At 45.8% G+C, this 27,367-nt stretch overlaps 1 protein-coding gene across 2 annotated transcripts in view; it reads left to right on the top strand.

Moving 5' to 3' along the window:
* The window catches only part of Hsf2bp (heat shock transcription factor 2 binding protein), a 78,467-nt gene that overhangs the window by 7,363 nt on the left and 43,737 nt on the right, over positions 1-27,367 (top strand). For both annotated transcript variants that reach the window (XM_052164507.1, XM_052164508.1), the window contains exons 3-6: positions 4,751-4,854; positions 13,670-13,819; positions 16,048-16,180; positions 18,668-18,785. In XM_052164507.1, the coding sequence (XP_052020467.1) occupies positions 4,751-4,854; positions 13,670-13,819; positions 16,048-16,180; positions 18,668-18,785 (505 nt within the window). The remainder of the gene's footprint in view (positions 1-4,750; positions 4,855-13,669; positions 13,820-16,047; positions 16,181-18,667; positions 18,786-27,367) is intronic.

Genomic DNA, 27,367 nt, shown 5'->3' with positions numbered 1-27,367 from the left:
AGTCAAGTACTGTCTTTTCCCTGAAAAGATACCTTCAAGTATAGTCCCCAGGTCCTCAGAATGACTTTAGAAAAAGGTTTTCACAGGGGTAAAATGAGGCCTGTTAGGCTGTAGTCCAATATGACATTCTTGTCAGGAGAGTTTTAAACATGGTCACAGAGATGTCTGTGAAGGTATAGGGAGGCCAGAAAGGAAAGAGTGAAGAACAGGCCATGTGCAGGTGGAGGTAGGGTCTGCCAAAGTGCTTCTTAGTCCAGGGAATGTTGGGTAGAAAGAGGCAAGGAACAAGTCTACCCTGCCAAGGTTCACAGTGAGTTTGGCCCTGCTGGCACCTGGACTTGGGTTTGGAAGCCCGCAGACCGTGAGGCATACATTCCATGTGCTGGGAGGGGAGCACACTGCCCAGATCTCAGCTCAGAGAAAAGACGGAGCTTAGTGTTGCACTCATTTCTCCAAAGCTTCCGGAGTGCCGGGAAGGAAAAGACTACTGGCTATTTTAAAGTATTTGTGTTTTCAGACAGCTGTTGTGGTAAAAAGTATTAATGGAACAACTGATGACGTGTTATAGACATGCCAGGTAACAGGAAGGGAAACTGGACCCCAGTGTGATCTGAATGTTTTCATTTGCATTCCAGAGACCCTGATTTCATCAACAGCTCCTGTCCCTCTTTGTAAATAGGCTGAATGTGGAGATACTCATTCTCATGGTATCGACTCTGTCAAAGCTACATATGGAGTCACATGCCACTACAGCTACATAGGGGACAGCTGTTAGCAGGAGGGTGTTGACTCTGAGTTCTGCCAGGACTGCAGAGTAAATTTAGGCCCACCCTGGGCAACCTTGCCTTGAACGTGAAAAAAGAGGGCTGGGGTGCAGCATGATCGAGGGCATGCCAAGACCTGCGGGTCAACCCACAGTGCTATCAAAAAACCAGCTACCAACACCAAAAAAATCTCAAACTCAAACCTGTCAGGCTATGTGTGGTGCACACCTATAATCCCAGCCCTGGGGAGGCTGAGGCAGCTGGAATCTGGAAAATACAGCGAGTCTCTGCTCTAACCTCCCCCAAACAAAGCCAGACTACATAAAGATAGCCATTCCAGAGCATTGCTGTTGAAATAGTCTGTGGCATAGATGGCTTCCCTGTGCTCCCAGTCTGTCTAGTGTGCCGCCTCTATCCAGCTAGTCACTGGAGATTTGCTGCTTTGAGTGCCAAAAGGCAGCAGCTAGGTTGGATAGCAGACACCCTGTTTTCATACAGAGTTTGTATAAGATGTTCCATTCTGTGCGTCAGTCCTTGCATTGTCTATATTATTTCTGCTTGTAGATTTAAAACATTTGCAAAGGCAATATATTTTTTGTTTTTTTTATGTATTGTTTTTAAGACTGTTTTAGAGATGCTATGTAGATCAGGTTGACCTGGAGCTCATAGATCTGCCTTCTGTCTCCCAAGTGCTGGAAGTAAAGGCATGCACTACCACTGCTGGACAAAGGCAGTATATAGCCCCCCAACCCCCAGGCAGGGTTTCCTTGTATATTCCCAGCTGTCCTGGATCTCCATCTGTAGACTAGGCTAGTCTTGAACTCAAGAGATCAGCCTGCCTTTGCTTCTTGAGCGCTGGGATTAAAAGTGTGTACTACCACCACCTGACAGTGCAGTATGTTCTTAAGGGAGATCTTCTGTTTTAACTAAAGCTGTGTTTTTCTGTCCAAGAAGAAAGGTGAAATGGTTCCATCAGGCCACTAGGTGGTGGTCTGACACAGCTGATACGACTGGTGTAGGAACCGATATAGTCTCTTGAGCAGTATGGCCTGGAATTTTCTGGGGTTCTATATTGTGACAAGGACCTTGGTGAGCCCGTTTCTTTGGTATGAAAACGTGCAGCACGTGCACATAAAGCTACACAGAGAGGAATTTACTATAACGAAAGTGTTGGGTGGTTAAAATTGGTTTCTATATACTTTTACATGACAAGATTTGTAGAGATTTAATTACTCCCCTCCTTTTGTCTGTGTTTGAGTAGCAAAGTTTAACAGAAGCAGGCTTTAAGAGTTTAACAGAAGCAGACTTTAAAAGTTAGTTGCAAAGAGAAAATTTAGAAACTACTGATAGTTTTATTATTTAGTTTCTGTCTGGTTATGTGGTATGTATTTCATAGTTCACATAGGCTTATAATGTACATATGTGTATGTATAGGTAGCATTCAACACGGTTACATGTATTCAACAGTGTTATTTTAAGGCATAAAGGTCCATTTTTCGTTGGTTTCATGGGTGGTCAGGATTAGTGGGACATAGGAGAGTTCATATGGTATGACATACCTGAAAAGTCAGGGAAGAAAGCTCTGACGTAGGGGAGAATAAATAGCCCAGCGTGCCTCGCATGCTTCTAGGAAATGAGAAAGGGATCTTGCCAGCCAGTTTCATAATCTCCAACTTGTTGTTGACCTTTGGGTTCTAATCTTCCTTCTTGGACAGGGTCTCAAGGAAATGTAGACACTTTCCTTGTTCTTTCTCCAGAATGCTTGGGATGCCAAGTGGCTCTAGGCAGTCCCTGGGTTTTCTTGTGTAAGTGTTCCTTTGCCTTTTCGGACCTCTGGAGTACAAAGCATGCCCCTTGCCTCGCCTGCACATCACTGATCATCGGCCTGTAACTCTTTTCTCCTTGAGGTGGAGGGGCATGTGGTCTTCCATGTGTTCTTAGGGGTGCTCTCCCTCACTCGGGGTCCATTACCCCCTGTTTCTACTCCTGTGCTGCAGCTGAGCTCTCTTGTCCACTGTGTGTTCCTTTCCTGCTGCTAGTGATGAGAGCTGAGGCTGTTTACTTGAAGTAGTTGGAAGTATGATTCCCATAAAGCGTCACCTAGGAACCTTGTTAGAAATTTCATTTCTTTGGGCTGGAGAGAGGGCTCAGTGGTTAAGTGTACTTGCTACTCTTGCAGAGGACTGGGATTTGGGTCCCAGCACTGGTAACTCCAGTCCCAGGGTATCTGAAACTCTCTCCTGGCTTCTATTGGCACCAGGTGTGAGCATAGTACAGATACATATATGCAGGCAAAGCATTTATACAGTTAAAAAAAAAGGATTTTTTTCTTTTATGTGTGTGTGAGTGCTTGCATGTATGTTTGTGCACCACACTCATGCCTGGTACTGAGGAGACCAGCAGGGGGAGTCAGAATGGCAGGCAGTTGTAAGCTGCCGTGTGGGTTCTGAGAACAAAACTCTGCAGGAGGAGCCACTGTTCTTAACCATGCAGCCAGAGCTCCAGCCTCTACATGTAAATCTTCAAAAAAGAAATGTACCTTCTCTTTGCCCCTTCCTGAGGAGCCATTGGCAGCTACTGGTTGTAAGAGGAAGGGGGGTGGTTCTCCTCAGTGGTGTAGTTACCCATGCTCCATCTTCACGCAGCAGGAATTAAACTCAGAAGGTCATAAATACCCAACCCCAGCAGCAGCCACACACCATGAGAGTAAGAGGAGGCTTCTTGGCAGTAAGGTGACCATCTGGAGCAGGAGGGGCCTGAGAGTGGATAGTGGGGTGGAAATGGCCAAATGTAGTAGATATGTCCATGAAAATGTTAATAGGAAAGAATTACTTTACAGAAAAGAAATGTAAGTTCTGTAAGTTCTGAGGCCCACCTAATAAACTCATGAAAAGAAATGTAAGTTCTGTAAGTTCTGAGGCCCACCTAATAAACTCATGGAATTACAAACTCCATGTGTCCAAGTCCTTTAGTACTTATTCTCAAATCTCTCTGTCTCTGTCTCTGTTTCTGTCTCTCTCTTTCTCTCTCTCTCTCTCTCTCTCTGTGTGTGTGTGTGTGTGTATGTCTGTATGCAAAAAAGTTTAGTTTCTTAGCCTTGAGATCAGACTCTTAAAAGTTCGAATTAAGGCAGGACAGTGGTGGTGCATGCCTTCAATCCCAGCACTTGGGAGGCAGAGTCAGGAGGATTTCTGCATTCGAGGCCAGCCTGGTCTACAGAGTGAGTTCAGGACAGCCAGGGCTACACAGAGAAACCCTGTCTTGAAAAAAACAAAAACCAAAAAAAAAAAAAAAATTGAATTAAATACCCCATTCCTTTGAACAGTGGTATTTCTGCAGTATGACTGTATTTAAAGTTGATAATAGGCTTTTCGTTGGTTTATTGATGTGGGTGTCTTTTGAGTTTTTTGTTGGCCATTTGACTCATCAGCTAAATGCTGGTGGAGAGGAAGTGTTACGTCGCCTCACTACCCCCTCACTGTAGCGTGTTCTTGTCTTGATCTCTGCTGCTTCCCGCCTCCATTGACTACTACTGCAGTTGTTCCATTGAGTCAGTCTGCCAGTTGGTGGGACTTGCTCTGTGAGTCAGCTCCTGCTGGCACCAGCCGCTCCTGAGATGCCTTCTGCTTTTTATGGCACAGACACACGTTTGTGCCATGAGAGAGTCAGGCTTCCTAGCTCTGCCTTCAGTACGTTAAAGAACTCATTTTCTTGAAGCCTTGAGTACTCGTCTGGAAGTAAATGAGGTCTTAAAATCACAAAATAAGGTAACAGGAGAATTTCTTTCAGGACTGGAGGCAGTTGAATACCACATTGTGCTTAGTGTGCACAGGATAGGGTTTACTCTCCAGCGTCTATATCCCCCCCCCCCAGCCACACCCAAAGATTTCTGGTATGGCTTGAAAAATGGAAGAGAGCTTAAAAACAGGACTCTTAAGAATGCTGTATGTGATTCGACGTCTTAAGTATTTTTCTGTCTCTTCTAGACCTGGAAAGAAAAGAACAAGAATTAGAACAGCTGAGACTGGACCGTGAACACTTCAAAGCCCGGCTAGAAACGGCCCAGGCAGACAGTGGGAGGGAGAAGAAGGTAGGCTCTTGGGCGAGGCACCTGCAGGGTCTGGGTCCCGAAGGCTGGCTTTGCTACCTTTCGCTCCTGAGGAGCAACTGATCTCACATTTTCTCTGTTAGCCCTCAGGAGACTATAGTTTCACAGATTGGTATTTTGAGTAGGTTTGAAGGTAGGTAAACTGTTGATAGAGTTTATTAACTATTTAACAGGCAGACAGATCATACATTTCCTTTTAGCATTTCTTTTTGTACAGTTAGAGTCCTTGGGCATGAGAGAATGGTATGTCTATGTACATTATGCAGGCTGTGTATGCTGCACTTTGGAGTTCAGAGGACAACTTTTGGAAGTTGGCTCTTTTTCCCTCATGTGGGTTGTGGGTTGGTTGCAAGTAGCTTTACCCAGTGTGCATCTCACCTCACCTTTTAACTTTTATATTTAAAAGGCTGCTTCAGCTGAACATGATGGTTCATGCCTTTAATCTCAGCACTCAGGAGGCAGAGGCAGGTGGATCTCAGTCAGTTTGAGACCAGTCTGGTCTACAGAGTGAGTTCCAGGGCAGCCAGGGCTACATAGAGAGACCCTATCTCAAACAAAGCAAAACAAGTCTGCTTTATTGTACATACTTATAACATGGTAAGAATCTGGAAGCAAATAGCTTACAATTGGTGATATATTAAGTTAGAAATATTTCTAATTAATTTGGTTATGATTTATTGATACTTAGGAAATAACTAATTATATTTTATTTTACTATTGGGGAAACTATATTTTTCTTTATAAATGTACAAGTATTCTGCTTGCATGTATGTCTGTCTAGCAAGTGTAGGACTGGTTTCACCAGTGGCCAGAAGAGGGTGTCAGATCCCCTGCAACTAGAGTTACAGGTCACTGTAAGCTGCCATGTAGATGCTGGAACTGCACCCAGTCCTCTGCAAGAGCAGCAAGTGCTTTTAACTGACAAGCCACCTCTCTAGCCCTATAATATTTTTTGAAAATATTTTTACAATAGGATGGCGTACATTAATTCAGCTACTGTAAAACTAGTTCTATGCTTCCTCTTATAGAATTTGGGGTTTGCATATCTTTGTATTTTAAAATAATAAAGCAATAGAAGTACAGAGCAATGAAAGCCAGTGTGTTTTGGATATTTGTTGTGTGCTAATAGGCACACAGCCTTTGTATCTCATGTGTTGCTATCACAGGGAAATCAGCAGATATTGTACTAACAATATCTTTAGCCTGTGTGCTAAAGAATTCTGAATGTTTGTGACTGTAGGAGAGGTTTTGAAAACTGATAGAGTTGGCTCGTATTTTAAAACTGAGCAAGCAGAACATGGTTTATTCTTAAGCCTGGATTAGGTTTTGTATGAACTACACAAAGTTGAAGTTTTAGTTTTGCTATATTCCATTAAGAACAGCTTATAAATTATAAGGCAGTCTGGTTAGTTTCAGACTAAACATTTTTTTAAAAGATTTATTTATTTGTTTTATATATGTGAGCACACTGTAGCTATATTCAGACACACCAGAGGAGTGCATCGGATCCATTATAGATGGTTGTGAGCCACCATGTGGTTGCTGGGAATTGAACTCAGGACCCCTGGAAGAGTAGTCAGTGCTCTTAACTGCTGAGCCATCTCTTAAGTCCCAGACTAAACATTTATGGCCTAGATTTTGGCCAGTAGGCAAGAAGGGGTTGGTAGACATTTAAAACAGAGTCTGCTTTAATCCCAGCACTTGGAAGGCAGGAGCAGGCAGACCTCTGTGTTCGAGGTCAGCTGCTTAGTCCACACAGCGAGTTCCAGGACAGCCACATCAGTGAAACAGGTAACAATGAATTCTGTGAAGTTGTGGGTCAAATGAATTTCTCCTTTTGACTTTTTCCATCTAGGTATTTGTCACAGCAATAGAAATACTCTGTTTTACACAGGGTGTTAGTGCTGAGAGCAGGGCCATTGCTGTGACTAAACCTGGCCATGCGGTTTGCAAGCCTTTGGAGCTAGTTTGTAGGAGGAATTTGGAAAACTGGACAGATAAGCTAGAAAAATGTTAAAGCACTGTGAGTAGAGCTTAGTGAGGGTGGCGGTGGGAGCTGGCAGCTGGATGCTCAGAGCAGAGACTGTCATGAGGCTTGCTGGGACCAAGGGCTCTCCTGGGGATTGGTGGACTGTCTCCTTCAGCCCCATTAGGACAGAGAACTTGTGTCTCTGCTCTAGACTTTGTGCAAGGCTAAGTTCAAAGGTCACTGAGTAATCTGAAAGAAGTTTATTTTTAATTAAAATATTGCATAATTTCTCTCCCTTCTTTTCTTTCTTATGCTTTTCATGTCTCCAACCCCTCCTCTCTCTCAAATTCATGACCTGTTTTTCTTTAATTATCATTCTACAAACACACACACACACACACACACACACACACACACACATAGATGAATAAATATATAAATACAACTTTTTTTGTTTTTTTTGGATTTGGGTTTTTCGAGACAGGGTTTCTCTGTATAGCCCTGGCTGTCCTGGAACTCACTCTGTAGACCAGGCTGGCTTCGAGCTCAGAAATCCGCCTGCCTCTGCCTCCCAAGTGCTGGGATTACAGGCGTGTGCCACCATCACCCAGCTCGTGAGGTGCATTTCTGCTGTGCTTGTGGAAGTATTTCTAGTGATGATTAATTGGGGAGCAGCTACTCTGAATCCTGCTTGTATTATGCAATAGTCTGAGAACCCAGATAGACTAAAAGGGCAAGAAAGAGAAGGCACGAGACCCTCTCTCTCTCTGCTTGCTGATGTCCATGGCAGCACGAGACCCCCTCTCTCTTTCTCTGCTTGCTGATGTCCATGGCAGCACGAGACCCTCTTTCTCTGCTTGCTGATGTCCATGGCAGCACGAGACCCCCCCCCCCTCTCTGCTTGCTGATGTCCATGGCAGCACGAGACCCCCTCTCTCTTTCTCTGCTTGCTGATGTCCATGGCAGCACGAGACCCTCTTTCTCTGCTTGCTGATGTCCATGGCAGCACGAGACCCCCTCTCTCTGCTTGCTGATGTCCATGGCAGCACGAGACCCTCTCTCTCTGCTTGCTGATGTCCATGGCAGCACGAGACCCTCTCTCTCTGCTTGCTGATGTCCATGGCATGAGCAGCTCAGCTCTGCTGTCCTGTCCCGTCCTGACTACAGCTGTGGAATGGACTGACTGGACTGAAGCCCTGAAACTGTGATGGAAAAAGACATTTTTTTGTCCTTCATTGTTCTGACAGTGATGAAAGACTAACAGCATATCATCTCAGTACTGAAAGGCTTGTGGGCAGACACAGCGAGAGCAGGCATGTTCCACTGAAGTGGGGTGGAGAACGAAGCCTTGGCCTGATCTCCAGAACTGGATAGAATGGGCGTGGTGGTATACACCTCACACTTGGAAGTTGGAGGAAGGAAGGTCAGAAATTCAAGATCACTCTCTGTTACATAGTGACTCCGAGATTGGCCTGTTTCAAAAACAAACATAGCACCAGCTGTGCCTGTGCCACAGCGTGGAGACCTTTTGCTGTTGTCAGGACTCTTCCGCTGACTAGCCTCTGCACTCCAAGAGCAAGTATCCAGTCCCACCTCTCTTCTTCCAGTGATCCAACTAAGTTGCTGCATCGAAGGAGAGGAAACGACTTCATTACAACTTTATTTAGCAAAGCTCCTGCCTAAGAGTCCTCACCCCCATGGGGGTGAGGTGGGGCGGGGCACAGGAATGCCACTTGTACAGAACACCCACATTTTAGATTCTATACTGCTCTTACATACTGAAGTCACTCACTTCTGCCTTTTCATAATGATCTTTACCCATACTGAAGTATTCACTGGCAGTAATCTAATTCAGTCTCCTAGTTGCTAGATTCTTTCCTGGTTCCTCAGCTCTAAAATAAGCTTCCAGTCCTGCCTCATGATCTGTGCAGGCCTGGGCAGGGACTACAGACAGTGCTACAGAAAAGACAGCTGCAGGAGACAAGTGGCCTTATTATAGCCAGCTCGCTTATCCCTGTTCAACCAGTGACCTGTTCAACTTAAGTGGAAATAGAAAAACAGTCAAAGCTAAAACATCCCCTTGTTTCCAATAAAGGCATGTATTATGACAACAACAATACTTTCAGTGTTCGAGACCCTGGCTATTCCATCACTCAGTACAGGTGCTTACTCAGTACAGGCAGCTGCAGCTGCACTTCCTCCTCTGTCTTATTTTATTTTATTTATTTTATTTGAGATGGGGTCTCTCTATGGAGCCTGAGCTGCCTTCAACTCTATGCAGCTTCGGCTGGCATTGAATTTTTGACCTTCCTGTCTCAGCCAGCTTCCAAGTGCTGGAATGAAAGGCATTCACCCGCATTCAGTCAGCCAGGGGAGAGACTTGTCAGTTTTCTGTTAATATTTTACTTTAAAAATTTTAATTTATTAGGAAAGAGTTGCTATGAAACTTTAAAAAGTTTATTTATTTTAATTTTAATTTTAATGTTTAATTTTTTATTGTTTTGTTTTTTTCGAGACAGGGCTTCTCTGTATAGCCCTGGCTGTCCTGGAACTTACTTTGTAGACCAGCCTGGCCTTGAACTCAGAAATCTGCCTGCCTCTGCCTCTTTAAGTGCTGGGATTAAAGGCATGTGTGCTATCACTGCCCAGCTCTTATTTTTAAATTTGTGTGTGTGTGTGTGTTTATATGCACCGTATATGTACAGGTGCCCCTGGAGGCCAGAAGAGAGTGTCAGAGAGTATCTCTGGAACTTGAATTATAGTTTGTTGTTGTTGTTGTTGTATTTCTTGTTGTTGTTATACAAGAATGGAACCCAGGCCATCTGTAAGAGCAGTGTATACTCTTAACTGATGAGCCATCTCTCTAGCCCTTCAAGAAACCTTTAAAGAAAATTAGCTGGTAGTATAATCCAGCTAAAATCTGTAATGAACTACAGAAAAATTTTAGAAGGGATCTTTATTTGATATTGTTTTAAAAGTTTAAATAATATTTTATTCAATAGTCATCCATGCATATAATATGTTTGGGTCCATCCGATTCCTTCGCCACCGCTTCCTTTCCTGTTACACCGACACACTTTCACTCCTAGCTTCTTGTGCACTCGAGAGCTTGCACATGCTCTTTCGCTCTCACGCTGTGCCCCCACTTCCCTTAATACCTGTTAAGTGGGGCCCTAGTGTGGTCTGATGCACATGGGTGTGAGACCCTCCTCAGGAGCTTGGGTAGTCTCTCAGGGGCCATGTCCCTGCAGAGAATGAGTCTTTTTCCTTCCAGCAGCCATCAGTTGCTAAGAGCTCTTCAGATGGGGTGGGATCTCATGAGTTCCTCCCCAACCATGAACCATGCTGGGGTTTTGGCTGGCTTCACCTTGTGCAAGCAAGCCTTGTGCATGTAGCCCCAGCTACGTGTGTTCATGAGTTCATGTGTGCAGCTGCACTGCCATGTCCAGTGGATACTGTTTTGATACAAACTCTGCTCCTTCAGGCTCCTAAAATTGTTTTGCTCTCTCTTCCACAATGGTCCCTGAGTGGTGTGTGTGTGTGTGTGAGTGTATGTATAGTATAGATGTCCTATTTAGAGCTGAGAACTTACAGCATTCTGCACATTAACAGGTTGCAGGTCTCTGAATCTGTTGCCATCTTTATGAAGAAGCTCCTCTGATGAGGGTGGAAAGATGGGCTGATCTTCAGGTGTAAAGATAAGAACTTAGGGGCACGATGGTTACCTCCAGTGCCTTTGTGACAGCATACACTAGTGGGTCTATCTTGCAAGGCCAGTCATTACTGTAGTTTTATGGGTCACAGCTAAGTAAGACTAATGGTATTTTTCTCCCACTATAGTATTCATAGAACCCAACACTTTTTCCAGGTTTGATTGGATCGTTTGCCCTCTTACAGATACAGTTGTCCCTCAGTATCTGAGGGGAATCAGTTCTAGAACCTCTTGTGGATAGGCCTAAGGTGTTCAGGACCTTTCTGTGAATAAGTCCAGTATTTACATGTAACCCACACATATATGCCTTAATTAGGTTATTGTGCTCTCCAATTCAATGTAAATGCCATATAAATGGTTACTGTACTCAGGCTGGGGAGATGGCATGTTGGGTAAAGTGCCTGTTGTGTGAGCATGGGGTCCTGAGGTCAACTGGGGTAGCTTCAGTGCTCTGTTGGCAGAATCAGTGGATCTGGAACCTGTGAGGTGTGTGCGGCAGGCCTGCTGTAGTTTGGATGCAGTTTATCTCAGCCTGTGGCCTCTGCCCTCCACCCCCATTCCCACCCCCCAACCCCCTCCGCCCCACGACAGAATCTTGCTCTGTGTTCCTCAGTTCTGCCCTTGACTCCTGAGTGCTAGAACTAGTGTGTCCTGCCGTGCTGGGTTGAGGCTGGAAGGTTGGAGGTTTCCTCAGTTTAATGGGGCAGGACCTTGTTGAGGTAGATTTAAAGTTCTGTTCTTACAGTTTCAGATAAATGGGTTTATTGGGTATGTAGCAACCAAAAGGGAAAGAACAAATAGCAAGCAACAGATAACATCATCATACATGGCTGGTGTAGCCTGATCAGAGCAGACAGAAGCAGCAGCATCCAGTGCAGGCTTCAGCACTCAGAAGTGGACCGGGACGAAGCAGCTGGCTGGAGCTGCTGGTCGGGAGGCCCGCCGTCCAGCTCCCACTGCAGGCATGCTGGACCACGGATCACAATGACAATCTCTGTCGGACGGTTCACCTTCTAGCTGTTCTCAAGGACATGGTGTTTTCATCCCCTAGCCACTTGCTGTTTTTCTTTGCCCCTGTTACAGAGCTGGGGAGAGAGGGCTGACCCAGCACAGGGCATTTTGGAGGACACTTGACATAAACATGTTGGAGCCTGAAGCAAGGGGGGCTCCCCTTTCCCAGTATGCTTTCAGAAAGCTTTAAACGCATGGCACGTTAGTATGCTGCTGTGACATAACCCCACCTCGAATGGCTGCAGAGAGAGTAGCAGCTGTGGGTCAGTCCATGTCTGTGGGGAATGGTCGTGATGCCTTGATCCGTGTGGGATGGACGGCCCTCCCTGAAAGTAGTGCCTACCATTTCATGGTCTGCATTCCGAACTGTGTGCGAGTGCAGGAAGCAAGCTGAGAACAACCAGGCATAGTGTACTTATCATCTCCGCCATTGACTGTGCGGTGCTGGAGGGAAGAAATGAGAACAATGTGTAACAGTGCGTACAGATATGCCATGATGACACCCAGTACTCTGTCTGTCAGCGAATCCAGACTGCAGTATCAGTAAGTCAGACACGAAGGGCACATAGTGTTACATTTAGATTCTTAGAATTTTTATTCATTTTTATTATATATGTATGGATATTTTTGCCTGCATGTATTTATGTGTACCATATGTGAGCCTGGTACTCATGGAGGCTAAAACAGGGTGTTAGAACCCCTGGAGCCAGAGTTGCAGGTATTGTGAGCCACCATGTGGGTGCTGGGAATTGAACCTGCATCCTCTGTAAGAGCAGTCAGTACTCTGAACCACTGAGCCATCTCTCCAGTCCCACCCTCAATTCTCTTGAACCTCTAGACAAAAACCCCTTCTTATTATTTAACATCGACTTCTTTAAAAGAAAAAAAAAACCCTCAGCTATCTAGTATATTTTAAACTGTGGCCGAACTAATTCTGTTTGATATAAATGAATTTTTTTTTTTAATTTTCGTTTATTCCTCTGTCCTTGGTGGTGCTGGGGGTAGAACCCAGGGCCTCGTATGATAGGCCGGTGCTCCACAACTGAGGGATGTGCCCTCCCTGTTCATTCCTCAGGAAATGCTGCTGTCTCCTTAAAGGGGACTTTAGTGCCAGAGAAACACGATCCCTGGGGAGGGTGAGAACTCCTCAGGATGTGCTGACATGAGGGTCATCAGGGGAATGGTTCTCTTCTTCCCTTAATGAGCCTGTGAGGGTGTGGCCCAGCTGTGGGTGTTCTCAGGTGCTGCTGGAGGGAGGGCAGGGAACGTTCCCTGGCCTCCATGGTCTTGTTATCCACGTGCTGAGCCTGAGCATGTCTGCAGTACTCACCTTCACAGCTTTCCTGCCTGGTCGTAGGTCTGGTGTTTGATTCTGATGTCATTTCATAGCCACACATGCTTTTCATATTTTTCAGCCTCTCTCATGACCCTCTCATGAGGAATTAGTTCCTCATGATGTTTGCCTAGAACAGTGGTTCTCGGCCTTCCTAACCCTGCAGCCCTTTAATATAGTTCTTCAGCATTGTGGAGACCCACAGCCATAAATTTATTTTTGGTACTTTATAATTTTGCCACTGTTATGACTCATAATGCAAATGTTTCTGTTTTCTGATGGTTCTCGGTGAGCCCTGTGAAAGAGTTGGTTGACCCCCAAAAGGGATTGCGACTCACAGGTTGAGAACCATTGGCCTAGAAAGGGACTTCTTACAATTCTTTTTCTAAATTTGGTGTGGTGTCTGCCAGTTGAGTGACTCTTTGGTCACAACAGGCTCCCTGATTAGAAATGCTGTGCCACGCAGGCTGTGTGTTAGGTTGTTCTAGAGGCCGGCAGTGTGGCTGTAGGTGTTCTCACTTGGGACCGGAGCCACCTCTAGCTTTCTCTTTACCTGAACTGTTAACCGCTCTTTGGAGTTATCCTTCATCAGTGTAAAACAGCCGTGCGCTCTTCTGTAAGCTCGGACTGTTTGGATGTGAGTTGTGACTCATAATGGCTAGAATCTGAATGCTCTCTCTCTAATAAAGATCATTGTGAGAGAGTACATGTGATAGAGGTTTTTGAGACTGAATGCTAGGATCTGTTTTCTTGTTCTGTTTTGTGAATTTAGGAGAAGTTGGCTCTTCGACAGCAACTGAATGAGGCAAAACAGCAGCTCCTCCAGCAGGCAGAGTACTGCACACAGATGGGAGCTGTCACCTGCACCCTCCTCTGGGGGGTGTCCAGCAGCGAGGAGGTCGTCAGAGCCATCCTCGGAGGAGTAAGTTCACATACTGCTGAATGTGCCTTGTGACTAGACGAGGCAGTTTGTCTGCTGTGACATTGACTACTGAGTCCTGCCATGCTGCAGATTTGTAAATTTCATTCACTAGATGGTGGCCTGATGCCTGCTGTGTTCAGTGTGTCACCTGGTGCTCTGGGGATGTGCAAAATTAAATACCATGTTCTGTCCCAGAACCCAAGAGGAGTATTTGTATATTAACCACTTAATGTATGCATAAAAAGCTAATAGTACAGCATTCACAGTGCTCGTGTGTTTTACCTCATGGGTAAGACAAAAATTAGGTTGTATTATTTGTTGTATTGATGTATCTAGTATATTGTATTATATGTATGTATGTATGTTAGGGACTTCCCGTAAGGAGGGGAATTTGAAATGGGCCTTGATGAGTAGATAGGAATGGTAGAAGTGGCAAAGACACTTTAAGAAGCAGTCAGAACAAAGGCAGGGCACGGTGGCACACACCTTCAATCTCAGCACCCAGGAGGCAGATGCAGAGGATCTCTGTGAGTTTGAGACCAGCCTGGTGTTCAGAGCAAGCCTAGGACAGCAGGGCTACATGGAGAAGCCCTGTCTCAAAAAACCGAACAAAGACAACAAAAAGGTAGGACTGAGAAGTATGTCTTCCTGTAGAATAGAGGGAAGGGAGGTCACTCTGTGATTAGAGGTAAGCACATGCTGGCTTCGCCCTGAGGGTAGGAGGGCTAAGGAGCCTTCAGGTACTTTAACAAAGGAATGGCTGGACACGGGCACACATAGGAAATGAACGTGATGATGAGTGAGTGAGGGTTGGGGTAAGGTTGTAGCCTCTGCAGGGCAGATGGGGAAGGAGGAGGCATGTGGGAGCTGTATGAGGAAACAGGTGTGGTATCGGTACAGGCGACACCTGAGGGAAGCAAGCTCCTGCCGCTGGGTGAGTGGGATAGAAGGGATAGAAGGGATAGAAGTGGAGAGGAGGGGATCTCACAGAGAGCCAGAGGTACATTAGTCACTTCTTAGAGGACACACACACAGTGGAGGGCCCTGAGGAAGGCCTTAAGTGTCCTTTAAAAGTTTGTTGAGCTTTATTAAAGTATAATTTTAGGGCTGCATAAGACTTTGTCTTAAAAATAAAGATGATTTCCATGTTGTAATTTACCCACTGGACTTAAATGTTCACTGGTTTCTTAGAAAATTTCTAGAGTTGAGAGGCCATCTCCACTCTTAGAATATTCTATCACCCAGGCCGTTCCTTTATGCTGTTCTCTAAGGTTTTGTTTCCTGTTTTTACATTCTAAAATGTGCCCTGGTTTTAAGTAAATCTTGACAATTTTATACACATATACGTGCACAGCATATCTCAGTCACATAACCCAGATCCCCTTGGATTTCCTGTGCTCACTTTTATATCTATATGTCACTAAGGCCATTAGTGCTGCCTGTATGTGGCAGGGTATAGGGCCATCCTCTAGAGCATGGGCCTGCCAGTGCCACAGTCCTGAAGAGCACCGACTCCAGCAGCCTCAAATGTTGTTGCAGCTCTGTGAGGCAGAGTGAGGCACAGAGCCTCTTAAACCAGTCTCTTCTCTGTGCTAGATCGTGGGCCGGCTTGCTTTGTGCAGGTAACACAGCTGTCGGAGTCACAAGTGCAGCGGTCCTGTCATGTCCAGGGACAGCATTTGCAGCACTAGCACTCCCTTTATCCTCCAAGTCCAGCCTTCTTTCCAGCCAGGCTTCTGTGATGTTCCCTGCCGGGGTGTGGGGGGTGGTTAATGCAGATGTCTCCTTAGGGGTTGAACACACAGAAGTCACTTATTCTGCTAATGTGGCCAGGTCTGACTGTCAACATCGAAGCTTCCCTTCCTGGGAATGTTGAGTGGTGGTACAGGCTTCCTTATGACTGTTTCTGTAATTATACCCTGTCACTCTTCTGTATGGCTTGCTCATTCTGGTGTTGTTACTCTGGCTTCTCTAGAAAATTGTGACAGTTCTTCTTCTTCTCCTTCTCCTTCTCCTTCTCCTTCTCCTTCTCCTTCTCCTTCTCCTTCTCCTTCTCCTTCTCCTTCTCCTTCTCCTTCTCCTTCTCCTTCTCCTTCTCCTTCTCCTTCTCCTTCTCCTTCTCCTTCTCCTTCTCCTTCTCCTTCTCCTCCTCCTCCTCCTCCTCCTCCTCCTCCTCCTCCTCCTCCTCCTCCTCCTCCTCCTCTTTTTTTTTTTTTTTTAACTTTCAGGACAAAGCATTGAAGTTTTTCAACATCACTGGCCAGACGATGGAGAGTTTTGTGAAGTCATTGGATGGGGACGTCAAGGAAGTTGATTCTGATGAAAATCAATTTGTCTTTGCACTGGCTGGAATTGTAACAAGTAGGTAACTTTTCAGACACAGTGCTGTGTATCAGAGTTGGTAATTACAGGCGGACGGGCAGGTGGGCGTGCATGTGTGTGCATGTGCATGTGTGTGTCAGTGTCTGAAGAACAGTGTTCATCCTTGAGTCTATCTCTGTAAGCTGGGAGAGGTGTTGGGTGTATGTAGCATGGGAAAGCACCCCAATGGCTTGTGGTCACCATCACTCCTTAGAAGTAACTGATCTAAAGGAAACCCAGGCTTGTTTGGTTGCTGTTTATTGTTTTGCTGCCAAACTGATCTTTCAGAAAGTCTCGCACACAGTAAACGCTTTCATCACTCCTTTTCATCTTCTTGAAGTTCTGAGAGTTTGAATAAACCCATGCACCTGTGAGCATCCCAGCTAGGGAGGGGGGCTGTGTCTTCCTTCCATAGTCAGCCTTCCCCAGCTGCTGGCCTGACCTGGCTTGGGAAACATTCGACCTACTTTGTTGAGATTGGCTTACTGGGCCTTGAGCATCTGCCCCAGGTTGAGATGTTTGTCCCAGGACTCTGCCTGGAAGCCCCAGTCTCTTTCCTTAGGCGCTTCACAGCCAGCCTTAGGTTTCTGATATATTCAAGAAAAGCTATCATGTTTTAGGAAGCCTCTTCCCCTCTCCGGGGAAGAATGGAGCAGTTCCCGTTTACTAGACTCTAAGCAGAAGCTGGTATTAAATATGTCTCACGTGTGCAATCATTGTTCTTGTCTGTGTCACTGTTCCATGGCTGTGAGGAGACACCATGACCACAGCAATGCTTATAAAAGAAAGCTTGTAACCCGGGCTGGCTGTGTATGCATGCTGATACTAGTATGATTCTTTATGACATTTCAGATATCCTTGCTGTTAATCAACCCCCCTTCTTCTGTATTTGTCTCCCTCTCCTTCCCTAATTACCCCCACCCCCACCTTGTTCTGCAACAAGCCCTGGTCCCTGCAGTGGAGTCGGCTCTGAGAGGTGCTGACCTTTCTGGAGGGCCACACACAGCGTGTTCCCTCTTGGCATTGTCGTGCTGTGCAGAGGGGTCCCACGTACCACAGGATGTTTCTACACTCTCTGTTCTGTGGGTATAGCAGACAAGCATAACAAATGTCTGCAGATGTTGTGGAGACAAAACCAGCCCTGTGCCCCTGGTACACAGCCTGAGTTTTCATACACACAGATAAGAACTTCATGTTCTGGGGTTCCAAGAGGTGGCTGCGGAATGGTACTGTGAGATCACTGAAGGCCTGTTCATTTCTGTACTCAGTGGCTGTGACTCTGATGCCTTCAGTAGCACTTATCATGTAAATGTCTTGCTTACTTGGAAAAATTAGCATTGATCACCTGTAATACTCAGTTTATTACATAGAACTCTCCTACTTGTCTTGCAGGGTTTTCTTGCTAACATTCTTCAGTAGTTGAGCTGACCCAATATAGTGAATTGGAGTTTTTATTAGAAACTTGTGTTTCTCTTTAGCTGGGTCAGTGAGGAAGACACATAGTCAGTATACTATGAAGGATCAGGTATGAACTGTATACAGTAATGCTACACAAGGCTGCATGAATCTTAAATGGGTGTGTGTATTTCAGTTTAAGACTTGGGAGAAATAACTTAGGCTTTTGTTGAGCCCTGGTAGACATACCCTTCTGAGTGCAGATGAAGGCAGATCAGAATCTCACCTTCACGGATGAGACTCTGGAAACCTGGATGTGCTGCTCTGTGAAAAACTTGGCTGCAGAGAGGGCTGTCTTGGGGTTAGGTTAGGTACTTGTCTCAGTCACTGTTCTACTACTGTGAAAAGACACCATGACTAAGGCAGCTCTTAAAGAAAGCATCTAGTTGGGACTGCAACACCCAGGTCCCAGTGTCCCTCCCATGTTATGGTATGACTTCTTTTTTTCTTTTTTTTAAAGATTTATTATTTATATGAGTACACTGTCTTCAGATCTGTCTTCAGTCGGATCTCATTACGGATGGTTGTGAGCCACCATGTGGTTGCTGGGAGTTGAACTCAGGACTTTCAGAAGAGCAGTCAGTGCCCTTAACCTCTGAGCCATCTCTCCAGCCCCATGGTACCACTTCTTGATGTGTAGTCACTATGACGGTTGTCAGGTCCATGTTCAGTACCATGTGAGCTCTACTAGCAGCACTGTGTTTTCATGCTCATTGGTTACCTGCTGTCCTTGGCTTTGTAAAGAGAAAGTCAGGAGTGTACTGTCTGCTAAGTAGAATTTTCCAGAATGTGAAGCACCCATGATTTCTTACGAAAAAAAATCACCATCACCATCATCCTCACCGTCTCCATCCTCACCATGTGTGTGAGAGACAGCAGCAGAATAGAGTGAAAGTGCAGGTGTCTTGATGCCATGGTGCGTTGTGGTAATGCCTGTGTGGAGTTTAGAGGGAGGCGGGGAGCCGCTCCTCTCTGTCCACTGTGTGCTCCAGGCCGCACCTGCATGATGATGCTTGGTTCTGTCTTATGCAGATGTTGCTGCCATTGCGTGTGGTCGAGAATTCTTGGTGAACTCCAGCCGGGTGCTCTTGGACACCATGTTGCAGCTGCTGGGGGACTTAAAGCCGGGCCAGTGCACCAAACTCAAAGTGTGAGTAGAGAGCAGCTCTGTCTCTCCTCTCGCACAGTGCTGGGAATATGCTGATGGAGCCTCTCTTTGAGTAAACACAGTTGGGCCAACAGTTCTAAACAAACCAGGAAGCAGCAGGGCCTTGGTGGCACACGCCTGTAATCCCAGCACTCTGGGAGGCAGAGGCAGGTGGATTTCTGCGTTCGAGGCCAACCTGGTCTACAGAGTTCCAGGACATCCAGGGCTACACAGAGAAACCCTGTCTCAAAAAAAAAAAAATCCCCAAAAAAACAGAAAAAAAACCAAACAAACCAGGAAGCAGGTTGATGAGGATTTAAGGAACGTGTTATCTCTTTAGACGATATTTTATTGGCTGGGCAGTGGTGGTGCACCCCTTTTTTTTCCAGCACTTGGGAGGCAGAGGCAGGTAGATTTCTGAGTTTGAGGCTAGCCTGGTTGGTCTACAGTATGAGTTCCAGGGCAGCCAGGATTATAGGTTACCCTTGTCTCAAAGAAAAAGAAAAAAAAAAGACAAAGTATTTTATCTATTTTTATTTTAGATAGGGCCAATGTGTAGCACAGGATGGCCTTGAACTCATGTTCCTCCTGCTTTAGTCTGCTGGCTGTTGGGCTAAATAGTATTTCAGAAAAAAAAAACAAAACCCATACATCAAGAAAAGTCACACTTACCCCTTAGAGTGCTCAGTGGACCCTAAGTGTGTGAGGGCTGCTTTGCTAATGGCCTCAGGATGAGCTTCCGTAGGTGCTTGCTAAGGTGTTTCCTGCCCAGGCACTGAACTTTGTAGCTATTCCTTCTTAATCATTGGAACAAATCAGGCCAGATTTCCATTTAGTATCTCAGTGCTGTAATGTAGGTCAGGATCTGAGATGGCTTGACCAGGTCCTCTGCTGGCTGCTGGGAGTCTCATAAGGCCAAGACCAAGGCAGCGCCCAGCTGGGTCCTTCAGGAGGCTCTGAAGCGATCTGCCTCCCTGTTCTTTTCTGTCTCTGAGTAGCTGGCCAGCTGAGTCCTGTCCAGGGCTCTTCCTCACATGGCCCCACTGTCATGCCATAGTGCTTCTCAAAATTGGCATCTCTATTAGTTTCCTTTCTGGTTGCTATGACGGGAGCAGTTTAAAGAAGGAAGGTGTTGTCTCTGCTCACACTTTAAGGGTGCAGTCAGTCCCTCCCTCATCCAGGGAAGGCATTGTGGCAGGAGTGTGAGCTAGGCAGCTGGCCACATGGCTTCCATGGTCAGGAAACGGAGAATGCTGACACTGAGCTGGGTTTTTCCTTCTCAAAAGCATTTTAACTCCTTCTTTATGTGTGCATGTGTGCTCCTCATGAGCTTATGTACATGCTATAACGTGCACGAGTGTGCTCCTCATGAGCTTATGTACATGCTATAACGTGCACGAGTGTGCTCCTCATGAGCTTATGTACATGCTATAACGTGCACGTGTGTGCTCCTCATGAGCTTATGTACATGCTATAACGTGCACGTGTGTGCTCCTCATGAGCTTATGTACATGCTATAACGTGCACGTGGAGCTTAGAGGATGACTAGCGGGCATCAGTTCTCTCTGCTACGTGGGGGGAAATATTTACCCGTTACACCATCTCACTAGCCCACTTTATCCTCTTCATTCAGTCCAGGACCCACAGACCATACAATAGTACCACTTATATTCAGAGTGAGTCTTCCGCCAGGCGGTGGTGGCACATGCCTATAATCCCAGCACTCTGGGAGGCAGAGGCAGGTGGATTTCTGAGTTCGAGGCCAGCCTGGTCTACAGAGTGAGTTCCAGGACAGCCAGAACTACACAGAGAAACCCTGTCTCAAAAAAACCCAAAAAACCAAATCCAGAGTGAGTCTTCCTTCCAAACCTTCTGGAAACATCCTCAGAGTTGTTTTTCCATGGTAATTCTAAATCCAGTTGAGTTGATAATGATTATCCATCACAGTGTGTATCACACTTCTTCTGTTGCTCCGAGCCAGAGAGGCAGCTCTGCTTTCTGTAGGCTCATGCGTCTAGATTAGGCATATTGGATAAACCTGTTTAATCAGCTCAGTGCCTGTTGATTAGTAATTGTGATTGCATCTGCAGAACCTCCTTTGCCATGTAATTTAACTTTATCAGAGTATGATGTATTTATAGTCTTGGGGAGTAGGGCAGGAAGTCTTTTTTTCCTTTTTGGGGGAGCAGTGCTGGGAATGGAACCTAGTGCTTTTCACAGCAAACATTCCTGTGCTAACATATAGACCCATGGCAGGAAACTTTGGGACTTATTAGGGTTCTTCCTATGATTTGTTTTTCCACCGCATGCTTTATGTGTTGCAGGTTTCTCTTACTTAGTGCAGGAGCCCCTTAAATGTCTGTGGCAGATACTTCAGCATCTGTGCCATCTTGGCCTTGGTGTCTCTTATATTTTTCCATGAGATTTTCTTTTTCTCTTTGTATGTGCTAAATAATTTTGGGTGCATCCTGGACATTTGGAATATGTCAGAAGCCTCATGTTTAAAGTCTTTGGAAAACTCAACAGTCCATTGGATTTGAGTCAGTATCAGCCCCGTGACTGTAATGTTTCAGCATGGTGTTCCCCAGGCTAGTGGAGCTTCCCTGTGTGTCTTCTGGTGCAACTCAAGGGCTGGTTAGAGGCCCAGAGATTCTGCTGTGTATGATGAGGGGAGGCTGGGATCGCTTCCTGAACTGCTGACTCCCACGATGCTTGCAGTGCTCTAGTGTTTCCCAGAGCTCCACTCTTTAGCCCATCTAGAATGCCCAGGCTTGGTGTAGTCTAAAGTACAACTGAGGCTGCTGCTTAACTGCCTGCAGCTGCCAAGCCCTTCAAGATGGGAAACATCCCCTTCTGCAGCATCTGAGGTACCTGGGGCTCCTGTTATTATGATGGCTACCAGGGGAATCCCCCTTTCTTCTTAAGGCAGAGAGAGCCTTCTGTGCAGTCTTTGTGCAGGCCAATGGGAGCTGGAGGTTTGCTCCTTCCTGCTCTGCTCCCATTTCCTCAGCCCATGTGCTGGTCACTGTCATGATCTCAGTATCTGCTTCATGGATTGTGTTCAGTGGATACCATGTGGACCACAGCAGTCTGTACTAGTGTTTACGCTGACATGTCTCTGTGCATGAGCAATGCATGCTTGTAATGTGACATATAGTTTTCTTTGTAATAGTGTTAAAACTTGACTGTGGATCTGATCTCTTTCTTCAGGGGAGGTCTCAAAAATTGCAGAAGTCCTAATGTTGAGATCACTTTTCTCTGCTTGAGGGGACATCTAGGGTAGTTTTAATTTCTCTACATATACACTGCTACAATGAACACTTAGTAAATATCTCCTCATGGACCTGTGTGTTAGTTTCTGTAGGAGTCTCCCCAGAAGTGGGATTCTTGAGAAGTGGCACCCGTGTAGCTCTGTAGGATGCTGCCACTGTACTGTTTCCTGCACCCCTGTGGGCATTTTGTTATTTATTCCTATGGAGAGTGTATGTGTCATCAATCAGTTGGCCAGCCAGTCATCTATCTGCACCCCTCCTTTGACTTGGAATACTGGCGAGGTGGTGTGTTCTCTGCATGCTTGTCCCATTAAGTCTCTCCGTGAATCACCTGTATGTACCCTTCTCTGTTTCCTGCTGTTTCCACAGTGATGGGCTGGTGTCTGTGTGGGCTGTGGGTATTGACTCATTGCCTTCTTTTCTGCTGTGGTCTCTGTAAGTGTTCATGGACCAGCTGATCTCTCCTTCAGCTTCCCAGCAAGCTTTGTGTGAGAGCTGTTTCTATGCCCCCTTCTTTGGCCTCTGGTCTGTGGGGCTCAGTAAGCGCATGTTGATGGCAGTAATGGTGAAGGACCTGCTGCGGAGCCATCATTGGCTTCCTTTCCCAGCAACCTTCCAAGATTGTGCACAGTCAGCTTCTATCTCCTCCACTGACTTCTGTGGCCTGAGTCCACTTGAATAGGGCCTTTGCTGTACTGTGCTGAGCTTTTTTGCATGTCTGTGAGTCACTTCTCTCCTGGGGCTTTTGCTCTTATCACTTTACCATCAAAGGATATTCACTTTCATAGTTGTGCCTTAGGCCTAGAGATGGGTCCAGCCTTCTCCCAGCTGGTATTTATTTATTTATTTATTTATTTATTTATTTATTTATTTTTCTGAGACAGAGTTTCTCTGTGTAGCTCTGGCTGTCCTGGAACTCACTCTGTAGACCAGGCTGGCCTCGAACTCAGAAATCTGCCTGCCTCTGCCTCCCAGAGTGCTGGGATTACAGGCGTGCGCCACCACGCCTGGCTCTCCCAGCTGGTTTTTAAGTGTAAGACTTTCTTTATGGTTCAGTTGTTATGGTGGTTTGAGTGAGAATGGCCCCTTGTGCTTGAATGTGTAACCCCAGTTAGTGGAACTATTTGGGAAGGATTAGGAGGTGTGGCCTCATCTGATGAGACCCGTCTACAACTTGCCCAGGGTGGGGCACTTTTAACTCAGCTGTCAGCCACCCTTTTCCATGATTTCTGTCTTAGTTAGGGTTTTACTGTTGTGAACAGACCCCATGACCAAGGCAAGTCTTATAAAGGACAACATTTGATTGGGGCTGGCTTACAGGCTCAGAGGTTCAGTTCATTATCATCAAGACAGGAACATGGCAGCATCCAGGCAGGCATGGTGCAGGAGGAGCTGAGAGTTCTACATCTTCATCTGAAGGCTGCTAGCAGAATACTGGCTTCCAGGCAGGTAGGATGAGGGTCTTAAAGCCTATGCCCACAGTGACACACCCACTCCAACAAGGCCATGCATCCTAATAGTGCCATTCCCTGGACCAAGCATATTCAAACCATCACAACATCCCTAATGACCTTACTTCTTTCCTTTAAGTTTCATCCTCTGGAAGTTTTACCACCTCCCAATATTGCTACAGACTGGCATCCAGTTTTACCATATGGCCTCTGGGCAACTGAAGGTCCCAACTTTAACAGCTGTTTTTGAGAAAAACTGATACTAAAGCACCACATGTGGATTTATAACCAGAGGCTGGTATTGGTCTGCTCTCATTGTGTTACATAATGATGAATGAGTCTTAACATACAGATAGTGGTTTAGAAGCACATCAGTCATAAATCACAGTTTTAGGTTCTTACTTGACCGAGGTGGGGGGGGGGGACCCAAATCTAAATAAAAATGTAAAATAGTTAATGACCAGGGCTGAGGCTGGCTCAGTGGTAGAGCATCTGACTGCTAAGGATACCCAAGGTCCTGGGACTGTCCCTGTGCAGTGGGAAAATGTACCTTCTTGTTGTGTTCCTGTGTAGAAATGAGCAGACCTCTAACTGTAGGCTTCTGCCATGAATCAGCTGACGAGGACTAGGTGTGCAGAGTAGTGGAACATTGCCTACTGTGTGTAAGCACTGGGTCCTATCTCCAGTACTCTGGCTAGAAGATTACACAGTTTGACCAGTTCTCTCTTAACTTAGATGCTGTCTTTGATGAGAGGCTTGTTTCTGTGCCTTAGAATTAATTGGTCAGTGGTGTTGGCTCAGCTGGCTGAGGATGACTGTGGTTTGAGTCTGTCTGTCTGTCTGTCTGTCTGTGGTACTGGGTGTTCACTGTTGCTCCTTGCTGATGGAGCAGGTTTGATGCAGCAGGAAGGTGCTTCATTTCATCACTTTCACCTCAGGTGACTCTCTTGAAGGTCAGCTGGTCAAGAGCAAGGGAGTGCTTTCTGTCTGCCTCAGGCCTCCTCAGTTTCATTAAGCAGGATTGCTTGCATAGCTTTCCAAGCTCACCCCTCCCATTTAAAACAATTTTTTTCATCTAAATGTCATGGTATATCAGAACACTTCTGTTCCTGAAGATTTGTTTTACCAAGGAATCCAGGTTGATAGCTAAGCACTTTAAGGGCACAAAGTTAACAATAGACAGGTCTTGCAACATGTTTGTTTTCTGTTTTGCCTTATTCCTTGTGTTCTTAATGTCAGCTGTGTTTATAACAGGATCAGGGGAACAGATACTGGGCCGTTTGACAATCAGAAACTTGATACTTCATTCACAAATAGTTTTTGTTGGAATAGAAACGCATATGGAGAAATCATTTGCACAAGAAACAAGAGTCTTCTAGGTTGGTGTGTAACTCTTTCATGACCTAGAGTCTCTGGCTTCTGTGACATGTGCCCTGGCAGTGACACGGGGCTCAGGTCTCTCAAAAAATTGCACTGGTTCCATTTTAGCTTCTTAAGGACAACTGATCTGGGAACAAATATGAAAATTCAAATTATATATGAGTAAACGTTACCATTTTGAGTTTATATGACAGTGCCAAATCACCAGGACACTTTGCCCAGGCTTCCCTGAACCATATTCATCCTCATATGGTAGCTTTGCTTTTTGCGCTCTAGAGAAGATTGGCTGGTTTATTTTCATGCTGTAAAATAGAAGTTGAAGGTGTTTTGGGCATGGTGGGTCACACCAGGGCTCTTGCTGGTACTTAGTTCTGCTCTTTTGACCTTCATAAAAGCAACTATGGGACATAGTTTGAGGTGGAGGATTTGTGATTGTGCATTTGTGATCTGAAGTAGAGGCTTTCCTCATCTGGAGACCCTGGGTAGAGACTCCAGGAAAGCCAGTCTCAGGGCTGACTTCTCTAGATGCACTACATTTGAGCAGTCCTAAGGCCTACCACATAGTTTATTTGGGTACAACTTTGTAATCCTTGTAAGACAGCTAATAAACCTCAGATGGCTTGCCAGCCTGGTGGGAAGTGGAGGGCCGGGATCCCTTGCCCTGCTGTGGGAAGTAGAGGGCTGGGATCCCTGCCCTGCTGATAGTTTTATGTCAACTTGACACAAGCTAGAGTCATCTGGGAAGAGGGAACCTCGGTTGAAAAACTCTCCACAGGTTGACTGTGGGCAAGCCTGTAGGGCATTGTTTTGATTGAGGATTGATGTGGGGGCACCTATCTCTGTGGGCAGTGCCACCTCTAGGCTGATGGTCCTAAATACTATAGGAAGGCAGGCTAATCAAGGCAGAAAGAACAAGCCAGTAAAGCGGCACTCCATAATAGCCTTGGCACAGGCTGCTGCCTCTGGGTCCCTGCCTACTTTGAGTTCCTGCCCTGACTTCTTCCCTCAGCAACAGAGTGTGACCTAAGAGTTGTAAACTAAAACCATTTCCTCCCCAAGTTGCTTTTGGCTATGATGTTTTATGGCATCAATAGAAAAACCTAACTAAGACACTGTTTTGGAAAGTACTGGTGCCTTTTGTCTTTCTGACTCCTGGTATTGCTCTGGCTTTGAAAGTTGTCATGCAAATATGGGAAGAAGGGAGATTTTGTTTGTGTGCATTGTGACCAGTTGACCTCTCAATTGCTGGCTTCTGTTGGCTCTTTTATATCCGGTAGCTAGTCTGTGGTATGGTAAAGACAAACTGAAGAGCCTGCCTTTCTCAGACTGAAAACTGCAGTAGGTGTTGTGTGTGCTATGCAGACATATGCCATCATTTCCTTAGTTGGTCCCTGTAAGTGGACTGCATCACTGTTGCTGATTTCTCCTTGCTCCTGGCTGCAATACATCCCCACATGGTGCTGTTGCCCATTTTACTTTTATTTATAAACTTGTAGCTTTTACAGAATTTTTATTTTAATTATTATATAAAAATCATGGCCATAGAGCATGTTGGAAATTCTGCAGATTTGTGCTCAAAGGGGGTATTTAGCTCTCGGCACACTGACTATCCCTACTAGTTAAATATTTGATGGTCTGTCTGTTGGCCAGTATGGAATATGTGTTGTGGGCCTCTGCTGTGTTTTCTGAAGAGAGCTGAAGCTTGTCTTAGCAGGGCCCTGACCGTGCTCCTCCGCAGTTTGAGGCACTCACTCTGCACTGAGCACTCAGGAGCTCTGTGTGGCACCAGGTACTTCTGCATTGGAGCCCCTTCCTCTGCTATTTCCTCCTTTGCCTACAGTCTGGGAAATCCAGGCTCTGTCTTCTAACTCATGCTGTGTGGGCTTGTGTGAAAGCTGCCCTCCTTGTCTCAAGCAATACTCTCTGTGAAGGGAGGGGGTGCTGCCCATAGATCCCCGTAAGAGGGAGAATTTCTAAACACTGCAGTGAGAGGGCTGTTGCCATGCTGACTAGGCTATCCTCACTGCTGCTCAGTAAGTTTCAGCTTCCCCTAAAACCGTGTGTGTGTTTCATTACTTTTACTTTAAAAGTTTATGCTAGATATTCATCATTATTCAGTTCTTACTGTTATCTGACTACTCTCTATAATGGCCCAAGTTTTAGGGAACCCAAAGACCACCAAGGAGCCAATTCTGATGCAGACACATAAGGGTCTTTATTACCAGCTTGAGAGCAAAGACTCTCACTGACACTGCTGCAGCAGGTCAGAAGTGAGAGCCTCAAGTCTAGGGCTGCAGGGTATTGATGTAGTTACAGCAAGCTTGGGGAGTTTCCATATGGGCAGCAAGTTAATATTTTAAACGCTGCATTTCTGGCATAATTTGTAGGAAGCCGAGACAGGGGCAAAACCACGTGACACACAGGCTGGCCAGGTTATCTGTTCTCTGCAGGCTGTCTCAGGTTATCTCTGTGTACCTTGACC

The sequence above is a fragment of the Apodemus sylvaticus genome, chromosome 19 (assembly GCF_947179515.1).
Source record: "Apodemus sylvaticus chromosome 19, mApoSyl1.1, whole genome shotgun sequence".
Lineage (NCBI taxonomy): Eukaryota > Metazoa > Chordata > Mammalia > Rodentia > Muridae > Apodemus > Apodemus sylvaticus.
This window is presented reverse-complemented; position numbering and strand designations above follow the sequence as displayed.